The sequence below is a fragment of the Centrocercus urophasianus genome, unplaced genomic scaffold (genome assembly GCF_019232065.1).
Source record: "Centrocercus urophasianus isolate 14NV4802_14NV808 unplaced genomic scaffold, USGS_Curo_1.0 seq_20, whole genome shotgun sequence".
NCBI lineage: Eukaryota > Metazoa > Chordata > Aves > Galliformes > Phasianidae > Centrocercus > Centrocercus urophasianus.
This window is the reverse complement of record NW_024884756.1, coordinates 14,873,065-14,884,146: the sequence shown is the minus strand read 5'-3', so window position 1 is coordinate 14,884,146 and position 11,082 is coordinate 14,873,065. Positions and strand designations below refer to the sequence as shown.

At 37.1% G+C, this 11,082-nt stretch overlaps 1 protein-coding gene across 1 annotated transcript in view; it reads right to left on the bottom strand.

Moving 5' to 3' along the window:
- The window catches only part of LOC122162068 (titin-like), a 236,491-nt gene that overhangs the window by 66,904 nt on the left and 158,505 nt on the right, over window positions 1-11,082 (bottom strand). Inside the window, exons 206-227 of the mRNA XM_042821962.1 lie at window positions 10,684-10,989; window positions 10,308-10,586; window positions 9,570-9,869; window positions 9,170-9,472; window positions 8,702-9,076; window positions 8,304-8,606; window positions 7,613-7,912; window positions 7,228-7,524; window positions 6,844-7,128; window positions 6,456-6,749; window positions 5,260-5,559; window positions 4,860-5,168; window positions 4,577-4,767; window positions 3,667-4,096; window positions 2,840-3,148; window positions 2,254-2,402; window positions 2,132-2,164; window positions 1,904-2,033; window positions 1,503-1,802; window positions 1,098-1,415; window positions 706-1,002; window positions 306-605 (exon numbers count right to left, since the gene is read on the bottom strand). Of these exons, the coding sequence (XP_042677896.1) occupies window positions 306-605; window positions 706-1,002; window positions 1,098-1,415; window positions 1,503-1,802; window positions 1,904-2,033; window positions 2,132-2,164; window positions 2,254-2,402; window positions 2,840-3,148; window positions 3,667-4,096; window positions 4,577-4,767; window positions 4,860-5,168; window positions 5,260-5,559; window positions 6,456-6,749; window positions 6,844-7,128; window positions 7,228-7,524; window positions 7,613-7,912; window positions 8,304-8,606; window positions 8,702-9,076; window positions 9,170-9,472; window positions 9,570-9,869; window positions 10,308-10,586; window positions 10,684-10,989 (6,108 nt within the window). The remainder of the gene's footprint in view (window positions 1-305; window positions 606-705; window positions 1,003-1,097; window positions 1,416-1,502; window positions 1,803-1,903; window positions 2,034-2,131; window positions 2,165-2,253; window positions 2,403-2,839; window positions 3,149-3,666; window positions 4,097-4,576; window positions 4,768-4,859; window positions 5,169-5,259; window positions 5,560-6,455; window positions 6,750-6,843; window positions 7,129-7,227; window positions 7,525-7,612; window positions 7,913-8,303; window positions 8,607-8,701; window positions 9,077-9,169; window positions 9,473-9,569; window positions 9,870-10,307; window positions 10,587-10,683; window positions 10,990-11,082) is intronic.

Here is an 11,082-nt window from a genome sequence, read left to right as displayed (position 1 = left end):
AGGCAGCAAATTCCTGATCTATAATATCAATGATGTCTCAAACGCAACAGAATGACCTAAATCTTGTAAGATAAAACCTTATTTGTAATTTACAGCTTAATAAATTCAGAGACTTTATTTCAATATATTTAGCAGGGAAGTATTTTCAGATACCATACAACCCCTAACTACTACTGATAAAATTCAAGCTACTCTAGAGAATTTACTTCAGTGGAGAAAAATAATAGTGGTATATAATCAGATGTCATTACACGTATTAGTGTATGAAAATATTTGACATAATTTGAAAACAGATTTCCACTTACTGAAAAGGTTTCTTGCTGTTTCTGGTTCACTGTCCAAAGGTTCTCCAATACCATACTTATTTTGTGCCATAATGCGGAACACATACTCATGGCCTTCCATCAACTTGGGAATAGTGAATAAACATTCCTTGGGCTCATTTGTAACTGGTACCCACGTTCTCCTATTTGCTTCTTTTTTCTCAATAACATAGTTTGTAATCTTAGAACCACCATCATCTAACGGAGGAAGCCACGATATTGTCATTTTGTCAGCCAAAATGGATTCAAACTTAATTGGGCCCACTGGAGGTCCAGGACGGCCTAAAATATAAATTTTTATTAAAGAAGAATTAATTCAAACACTGTTCAAATCAAGTATCACATGTAACACACATGTAACATAAGAGTTCTTGATATTTACCCAGAACATTTAGTCTCATCTCCTTTGAAGCAGTTCCCAAATTATTTACAGCTGTTATAGTATATAAACCTGTATCACTTCTGCGAGACTGCTGAATCAATAAAGTGCAAGAATCTTCACCAACAATCTTGTTGACATGTTGGTCATATGACACTGGCTTTTTGTCATCCGGTTTCTTTGGAGAAGCTTTTTCCCAAGTTAGTGCTGGGAAGGGTATGCCCTTTATCTTGGCCACAATGTTAACATCTGTTCCTTCTTCAACCTCCATAAATTCTTTGAGTTCAATAGATGGTGGGCCTACAATGAAATGTTGATAAAAGTTAGCATACAAAAATGCTTCATTCATGATTGTAGAGTAGAACTCATATTTATTGGTATTAGCCACTACTTACACGTTTGGTCTTTGACAACAAGTGGACCAACAGTAGCTGAAGGCCTGCTAGGACCTGCTATGTTTACAGCCTTGACTCTGAATTCATATTCACCACCTTCTATAAGATCCTCAACAGTAAACTTTGTTTCCTCCACATCACGTCTATTGCACTGTTTCCAAGTCTCTTTCACTTCTCCAGTACGATCCCAATGGAGACATTCAACATTATAATGAGTAACAGGAGCTCCGCCATCATTCTTTGGAGGTTTCCACGTCAAGCTCACTGTGTTCTTGGTTACAAGGCCAATCTTCAATTTAATAGGTGGATCAGGAGGATCTTAAGAAAGGAAACAGAAACATAAATAAATTCACTGTACAGTATCATCTGGTTTCAATTAACTCTATTCATTTTGATTTCACTTACGGATTGGATCCCTGGCTGTGGTTCGTTGGATAGTTTCTGCAGGTGGGCCAACACCAAAACGGTTTTCTGCACGTACCCGGAAGAAATACTCTTGACCACATATTAGATCAGGCACAACAAAGGAAGTGCTTCCACAGTTTGCATTGACTTTTGTCCAGGCTTTCCCATCAATAGTTCTTTTTTCAATAACATATCCTCTGATTCTATCTCCGCCATCATCATCTGGCATCTTCCATGAAAGTTTGCAACTACCTCTTGTGATATCACTTACTTTTAGGTCTTTTGGTGGACCTGGGACATCTGTTGAAGTAAAAGCATAACGGAAACAATGTTACACAAGTATGTAGGAAAAAAAAACCCAAAATCTACCATCTGAACATTTCAGTATATGTAAGCCATACCAAGAACATTGACTCTGATATGTGCTGTTTTTTGTCCTGCTTTGTTTTTTGCTGTAATACTGTATCGTCCCGAATGACTTCTGTTGCACTCAGGGATGATTATCACTGAACGTGTATCAGTTGCTTCCACCTGTAGATCATAGAAAGAAAGAAATGTATAGATCAACTTCAAATGTCTATGTTTGAAAAATTTTGCAATACTGAAGTTACAAAACTTGCTTGCTTTACCTGAGCTTCTTCAGGTACATTATGACCTCCCTCCTATAAATGAAGGGAATAAAGTAAATATGAAAGGGATGTACTGAAATGTCTAGAAATAGATTAAGAAAATTGTCGTTTCTTTTACTAACCTTTGCTGTTGTCTTTGCTTTTCCTTCAAATTCCCAAAATGATTTTGGAACTGGACGACCTTTGATAACAGCTGGGATTTTAATTGTTGTGCCAGCACGACAAGAGAGAAAATCCTGTGCTCCAATATCAAGGAAGATTTCTGGTTCCTCTGGAAAAAAAAAATAATAAAAAATAATAATAAAAAATAATAAAAAAAAATTAGTTAATAATTTTTCAGAGCTGCCAAAAGTAAATTTCTGCCAGAACTAGTCTAAATACAGAATGTATGTTTATTTGGAAAAGGTGGTGTGCATAAAAAGTAAACTGGAAATTATACAAATAAATTTGTTGTTGCAATTTCATCACAAAATATGAAGTACTTCTGGACTATGGTTGTGTGAACTTGTAAGTGTTCTCAGTAGATCATGCGCTTACAAGCGCTATCATAACACTTTCCAAAAAGTCTCATAGTTTTTTATTACATTCCTGTTCAATTATTTGCTTGTTATTGATTCTGTTGACTCTTGCTTCACGTCCTGTTCAACTATTCACAGCAGTAGATAACATTGAGATATAAATACCTAAATGAATTTCTACAACACTTACCTAAAATATCTTGGATAGGTACGTCAGATGTCGCAGGACTTGGTTCTGATTCTCCAGCAGCATTTACAGCTTTCACCCTGAATCGGTATTTTCTGAGCTCTTTCAAATTGGGAATAACACATTCGCAAGTGGGAAAGAGTTTGTCTCCTTCATTCACCTTTTTCCAGTCAGTACTACCTTCATCTTGCATTTCAACAATATATCCTTTTATTGGGCTACCACCATCCTTTTGTGGAGGCTTCCACGCAAGAGATACAGATGATTTGGTTTTGTCTTTGATCTCTGGACAAGATGGTGGGCCAGGCACAACTTGTAAAACAAGAGCAAGCAAATGCAAAAATTACCTGAGAGTTAGTACTTGTGTATAGTTTTCTTAAGAGTTTATAGAAGGATGCAAACATTTTCAGTGTTTTTCTGCCATACACAGAGCATATAATCCTAGAACATGCATAATAATTGCATATATTACATATATTACTGAGGAATTCTTTAGGTACATAGATAAACAATAAACATTTAACTCTGACAGTGAAGAAAAGTAATTATATAAAAATCTGATACTGAACTCAAACAAATATACTTGGCAATATTTGTGATGGCATAATCACAGTTATACGCTTATAAGTGAAAGGGTAATAGTTTAAATAAGCCAGTTATTTAAAAACCAGTGAAAAATAGAAAATTAGGTAACTACTTTGCATCAACAACGTTGTTCTGGTTTAATGAAAACAAAGCATTCAATTAATTGCACTAAATTCAATGTTAACAAAAGTACCACATTGTATTGTGATACAGATCTTAAAAGTAGTCACAAATTTTATACTTACATATGGGATCTGCTGCTAAAGCAGGATCTGATGGCTCACTGGGTGGGCCAATTCCAGCAAGATTTTCAGCCATAACTCTGAACTGATATTCAACACCTTCAGCCAAGCGAAGCACATTGTACTGTAAACCCTTTACTGATGGTTTCGTTACTGGAGCCCTATTAACTCGTGACCAGTAGACACCTCCCACCTCTCTCTTCTCCAACCAATAGCCAGTTATTGGGCTGCCACCGTTGTCCAAAGGAGGCTCCCATGCCACCAGCATTGATGACCTAGTGTGATCTAAAATTTTGGGCTTTCCAGGAGGTCCAGGAAGGCCATAGGGATCCTTAATAACAACTTTTTCTGAGAGGCATTCATCACTTATTCCATATTTGTTTACAGCCCGGACTCTAAACTGGTATTTTTCATTTGTTGCAAGATTCCACACCTGAAAAATAAGATTTTAGTCAGTATGTAGTTATTTTTCAGAATCAACTTATTTGTTATTATTCAGGGGTTTTTAGCTTTGTATTCTACCTCGGAATCTCACTGATATCATGACGTGTATGTAACTACATAGCTGCATGCAGTGCCCTAGGGATAGTCTTATTTCACATGCACACAATCAAATGTAAATAAAAATGTCATCAGATTTTACTTTGCAGTTGGTAAAGCTACAAGTAATACTGGAAAATGGAAAAGAAGACGTCTTCTAAACTCACATGAGATTAAATAGTGAATGAGAACAATTTATTTTGTTTTGTCACATGAGGAAAATACATACACATAATATGTATATTCACAGTTGGGCAATGTGCATTCAATAATTATGCACTATAAATGGACCACTAGCACAGGTATCTACGCAAGAGGCAGTTTTTATTGCATGCTGTCATACAGAAGTATATCATAAAAATAATAAAATTACCCCATATCTTCTGTCTACAGCACTGTTGGAGACTTCTTCCCACTCTGACTTCTTCCTACTAGCATCACGTTTCTCAATAATGTAATGGGTAATTTCACTACCACCATTATCAAGAGGTGCATCCCATGTTAAATAGCATGATTCTGCTTTAATATCAGAAACAGCAAGGTTTCTTGGTGGAGAAGGACGATCTATATAAGAGTAAGAGAACATAGAACTGCATTAAGAAAAAGACAAAAGCATTCTAACTGTCTACCATTTTATTGAAATGTTACATCCTTACCATACACTTCAACATGCACATTGCGAAACGCAGTGCCGAGACGATTGGTAGCTCTCACAGTGTAAGTGCCTTTATCATCTCTTGTGGCTGCAGGCAGGGTAAGTTCAGTTTTTGCCTCACTTCTTGATACTTCTTCCTTTGTTATCTTAAGCGCACTGGATGTTTGGTCAATTAAAACTTCATTCTTGTCCCATTCAATCTTCGGCATTGGCAGTCCAGTCACATCAGCAGGAATATTAACTGGCTCTCCTGCCTTCACTTTGATAGTATCTCCTCTCACAGCTAAGCGTAATGTTACAGTGGGAGGTACTGAAAAGCAGAAAAAGAATGAAGTTAGGAGTGAAACAGAAATTGCATTATTTTTAAGGTGTTTATATGGATTTCTTTAAACTAGATATACCTTCATCATCCTGTATAACTACATTGAGGGGCAATGACGGTTCACTCTCTCCAATCTCATTAACAGCTTTGACACGGAATTCATACATATGGAGTTCATCAAGTTTTTCAACGAGAAGAGATGTGGTTGGACAGAGCCTTGGGTTCACTCTTTCATAGTCTTTTGAATCATGCCTCCTCTTCTCGACAATATATCCTAAGATAGGACTACCACCATCACTACGTGGAGGCTTCCAATCAAGTGTAATGGTTGACTTTGTCCTCTCTGTGTACATGAATCTCTCAGGTGCTGTTGGAGGACCTATTAACACAGATAAATCATAATGAAAAAAATATAAAATATAATGTCAGTTACTCTGAAAGTAATGCCTCCCATTTATTTCAATGGAAACTACAACAGATATAAAGAGCATAACATTATTTGATAGAGCAAATTCTCAGTTACAAAACACTTTTCCACAGTCATCACCATTAACTGCTTTTTTGACAGCTATGAACAAGAGCCTGCATGCTGTGCTTGTAAAAATGTGAACTAGAGGAGATAACACATTGCTTCACAGCTGCTGTGATGGCTGGTAGAAAAATACTGCCCATGCAGTCCAGCTTTTGTTGTGCTAACATCCATAAACATTTAGTGTCCATAAACATTCAGCGAGTGCAGATGAATGACAATGGCTATAATTTTTTCTGCAAGGAGGAATTCAGTCCCATACCTTTGCTTCATACGCACTTTATCAGGTAGCATTTTATTTATTATTTTATCTCTGCTGCCATCTGTCATATGACAACAAAATTTAACAGAATATTGATGGGAAGGTTCAACCTCCACTGCCATACCACCAACATCTGCCTCTGATGTCCAGGACCAACATAAAATAGGAGGCATTATTTTTGGAGTAGCCACTGATATTTTAAATTGTATGACTACAGTAGCTAAAATAGCTGTGGCTTTTCAAAGTCATATCTTCCATACGCAAAATATTTGAATATGTATATGGATAGCAGAAAGTTTTTAATATATATAGATGAAATGGCAGCAATCAGTATCTCAGTAGATACCAGAATTTTATTACATAAAGAGACACAGTAATTCTACACTCTGTTTCAGAAATCTGAGCAAATAAATTGTGAAAGGCAGTCAAATTATCTTGACAGGGAGAAAGAAAAAAAACATAAATAAGACATAAATTATCTTACCTAATGGATCAACTGCAAGAATTGGTCCTATTTCAACAGCTGGACCGGTACCAAACTTGTTCTTGGCACTGACACGAAATTTATATTCCTGCCCTTCAACTAGACCTGTAATATCACATTTAGATCTTTCTGTGTCGATAGCTAGTCTCCATGTATGCATTTTGGCATCTTTCCGTTCAACAATAAAGCCTATGATATCACTGCCTCCATCATCTTCAGGATCAGACCAGTTAAGCAAGCACATCTTTCTGTTTGTGACCACTGGCTTTAGGTCAAGTACTGGTCCAGGAACATCTGAAAAAAATAAAATCAAACAAGTAGGATAAAGCCCAAAGATTATTTCACCAAAAGAGATGCTCAGCTGATTTCAGAAAATATTTTTTCTTACCAAATACTTCTACTCTGGTCCCCGCTGATTTGGAACCACTACTGTTTGTTGCAGTAATTACATATCTTCCATGGTCTTTTCTCAATGCATTCTTAATGGTTAATTCTGATTTTGTGCCAACATTTTCAATAACAACTCTATCTTTGTCCAATTCACCTTCCTCCACAGTCCATACAATGGTGGGAGCAGGACGCCCTGTCACAGTAGCAGGAATTTTAATTGTTTGCCCAGCCATGATCTGAATGCCTGCTTTGACAGAAACATCCAGCTCAACAGTAGGAGGCTCTGAAGAAGAAAGAGAGATGTTTCATTAGTTCAAGGGAAAGATTCAAGTACAGCTTTTAGGCAGCTTGAAAATTTTTCAAAATATTATAATTGCCATACCTTGGGGTTCTGCAACGGTTACAGGTTCAGTTTCACCAGGTGGTCCTTCACCAGCTGCATTAAGTGCAGTAACACGAAGTTTATAGTCTGCACCTTCTCTGACTTCTTTCACAGTATACTGCCGGACCTTAATGGGCTTCTCTGTGCAACGAGACCATTCTTTTGTTCCCATTAATTGTTTGTATACATGGTAACCAGTGATATCTCCACCACCATTATACATAGGAGGTTCCCATTCTAACTCAATAGAAACTGAGGTTGTATCAGCAACCCTTGGAATGGGTGGACCAGGTGGCACTATAAAATAAGATACGTAAATCAAAATTAAAGGTTATGAATACTATTCTGTCACTAGTCTGCTAGCACATTTTGTTAAGCTACTTACTTATTGGGTCCTGTGCAGTTTTTGGATCTGATGGTGGACTGAATTTACCAGGGCCAGCTGCATTTTCAGCACAAACTCTGAAGATATAGGTTAATCCTTCCAATAGTCCTTCAACTTTTAGTTCCAGAGCATTCACAAGATTCCTGTTGACTCGAGCCCAATGAGTGCCATTAATTTCACGTTTTTCAATCCAATATCCTATGATTGGGCTGCCATTGTCTTTTGGTTCATTCCATTTAACCAACATACTGTTGCTGGTAACATCTTCCACGTCAGGCTTATTAGGTGGATCTGGTGGAGCTAGAAGAAGAAGATTACAATTTTGTAATCATTGTTGTCTTATTCAGAATTTACTCAGAACTAAGAACAAAAATATGAGAAATTATTAATTTTAATGAAGTCTTAATTTTCTTGCTCTTTTTGATTCCTAACTGTAACCAGTCATCAAACTTACAGTGGTTTTCTCTTTTGGTAAGAATATGACTGCTGTTCTTATTTCTTTACTATTGAAACTAGAATGCTTTTCGATATTTCCCTTTATATCCATGGTTTAAAAAAAATGCAATAAGTAATAATTGCATTGTCCAGTACTCTTCTGGGAAACTTTCACGTGGATGAAACTGAGTGTTCTAAGAGTCTGTAGATTAATAGCAGTTTTCAGAAAAGACTGTATTTCAAAATTAAAACTTACAGAAAGGATCTTTTGCTGTCATTGGTTTTGAAACACATGGTGGCCCTGCTCCAACTCTATTTTCAGCAAATACACGGAAGAGATATTCTTTCTCTTCAATCAGTTTTGTTACATGGAATTGACAGTGCCTGAGTGTTGAGCTGATAGTAACCCAGCCTATTTCAGCTTTTGTGTTGTCTTTCTTTTCCAGTACATAGTTCAGGATTTCGCTTCCACCATCATCAAGGGGAGGGTCCCACTTGCAAATGACAGAATTTTTCCTCATGTCTTCAAATACAAAGTTGACTGGAGGCCCAGGAGTATCTGCCAGTAAAGCAAGAAAAAATGATGAGTACTAATGTACTTCACTTCTCAGTGCATTGAACAAGTAGCTGGTTACAAGTACATTCACTACACACCTAACACATTAACTTCACAGGACGCTTTTGCAACACCATGATCATTTTCCACTTTAATTGTAAATGTGCCATGGTCAGCTCTGATGGAGTCACGAATTGATAGCACAGACTCTCCTTTTTTATGGTTGTCAATACTCATACGTTCTGGCAGTGAAAGCTGAAAAGGTTCCTCTTCTTCAGTTACACCCTTCTTCTTCCTAGTATATGTGGTTACTCTCTTTTTGATTTCCTCTGGTCTGATAACTTCATCATTCCTCAGCCAAGTAATAGATGGATAAGGTGATCCTGAAATATGTGCCTCAAGTATGATCTCATCACCTTTCTTCACCTCAAGACCAGACTGCAGGTTTGCAGCAAGGAAGACTTTGGGAGACTCTGTAATAACAATGACAAATGAAGAGTAGAATCCACCCACATGTTTGAGGGTGAATGGCAATTACAACAAACAATCAAATAAGCAATTCATACCAATGGGATCCACAGCTTTCACAAAAGGAGTAATCCGAGAAGGCTCACTAATACCAGCAGCATTCTCAGCACGAACACGAAATTGGTATTCCTTCCCTTCCTCAAGACCTTTCACTGGATAGGTTAATAGAGGTACCAGATATTCATTGCATCTTTCCCATACATCCTTGCCCTTAGCAAGCTTTTCTATTATGTAGCCCATAATCTTGCTTCCGCCATCAAACAGTGGTGGTTTCCATGTAAGAGTTACTGATTTTGATGTTGGATTATGGGTCTCAAGGTCAACAGGAGGATCTGGAGGCTCTGTGAAACAACAGCAAAAGAGGTATTACACGAGTGAAGAACACGTGAAGATTTTAGTTAAAATTCAGCATGCTAGGTCACTTAGTAGTAGACTTACGTTTTGGATCTTCTGCAATAATTGGGTTTCTTAGTTCAAGATATTCACCTCCTCCAATTTTATTGACAGCTTTAACACGGAAGTAATATTCACTGTTTGGGATAAGATCTTTGACATGCCATGAGAGTTTATTTTCACCAGACATTACTGGGAGATATGTTCTACGACCAGCTTCTCTGCGTTCCAGAACATAATGCAGAATAGGAGTACCACCATCAAAGTCTGGAGGTTCCCAGGTTACCTTACAAGAATTCTTAGTTATTTCGCTTGCCTTAATGTCTTTACACTGTCCAGGTGGACCTGTAATTATAATAAAGTTATTTAATGTAACAATTAACTAAATAGAAGGGAAATGTATTCCTACAAATATGAAATTATACTGCATTTCATTGCTTTAAAGAAGGCAGACCAAACCCACAAATGCTGGCTACAAAGCATATATAGGAACTCATATTCCTAAAGATGAAAAAAAAATCTTAATTTTCATAAGCTTTTTAAAATTTATATGATGATTATTCATAGTAATTGGACTTTATGCAGCCACAGACTTGTAATATCAATTTAGAATAAAGTGTATTTTTAGTTAGATTTTGTTATATTAATGCAATGAAGGCAATTTACAGAGCGTCTAAGTTGAAGTGATAAATCCACATGGCAAAAAAGGGATTTTCTAGTACTTCCATCAGTTAGTGGGCTCAGAGACAGGCATCTCTCCCAGAATGAAAGATGTCTAGTTACCAATGACTTTGACGTTGACAGAGCCAGTTGTCGATGCCAGTTTGTTCTCCAATGTAATTGTATAAACGCCAGCATCAGCATGAACACTCTCTATGACTTCAAGCAATGCAGAAGTGTAGTCACTCTTCATCGTTGTTCTGTCACCAGCTTTTAACTCTTTGCCATCTTTGTGCCATGTGATTGTTGGGGATGGAACAGCTCTGAAGGGTACAGGGATACTTAATTTCTGTCCTTTAACAACAACAATATCACGAGTTTTTAGATCAATGGTTGGATTACCTGTAAAAATAAATTTAATATTATAAATGTACTGAACACTAAAGACTTTTTTTCAGTTATCAGTTATGTAGATTTCAGAAAGAAAATCTATTCTTACAGTCCGGGTCCTTGGTAACAACTTTTTCTGAGATGTCTGATGGCTCACTGGCTCCAACAGCATTGACTGCTCTGACTCTCAGCACATATTCCTTGTCTGGAACAACACCTTCCTCCACTTTGCATTTTAGATCTTTTATTGGACGAGAATTGATTCGCATCCATTTTTCTGTTCCTGCTTCACACAACTCAACGTTGTACCCAATAATAGGACTTCCACCATTCTTCTCTGGTGGCTTCCATGCAATGCAAATATGATTTCGACCTGCATCTGTGACATGTAAATCCTGAGGAGGTGAAGGAGGGCCTGTAAAAATAAAAAAGATGTGTTATTTTTCACTCAATTGTCTGTTCTAGCCAACACACTGCTTCCATAGTCCATACGCTGTATGTTATAATG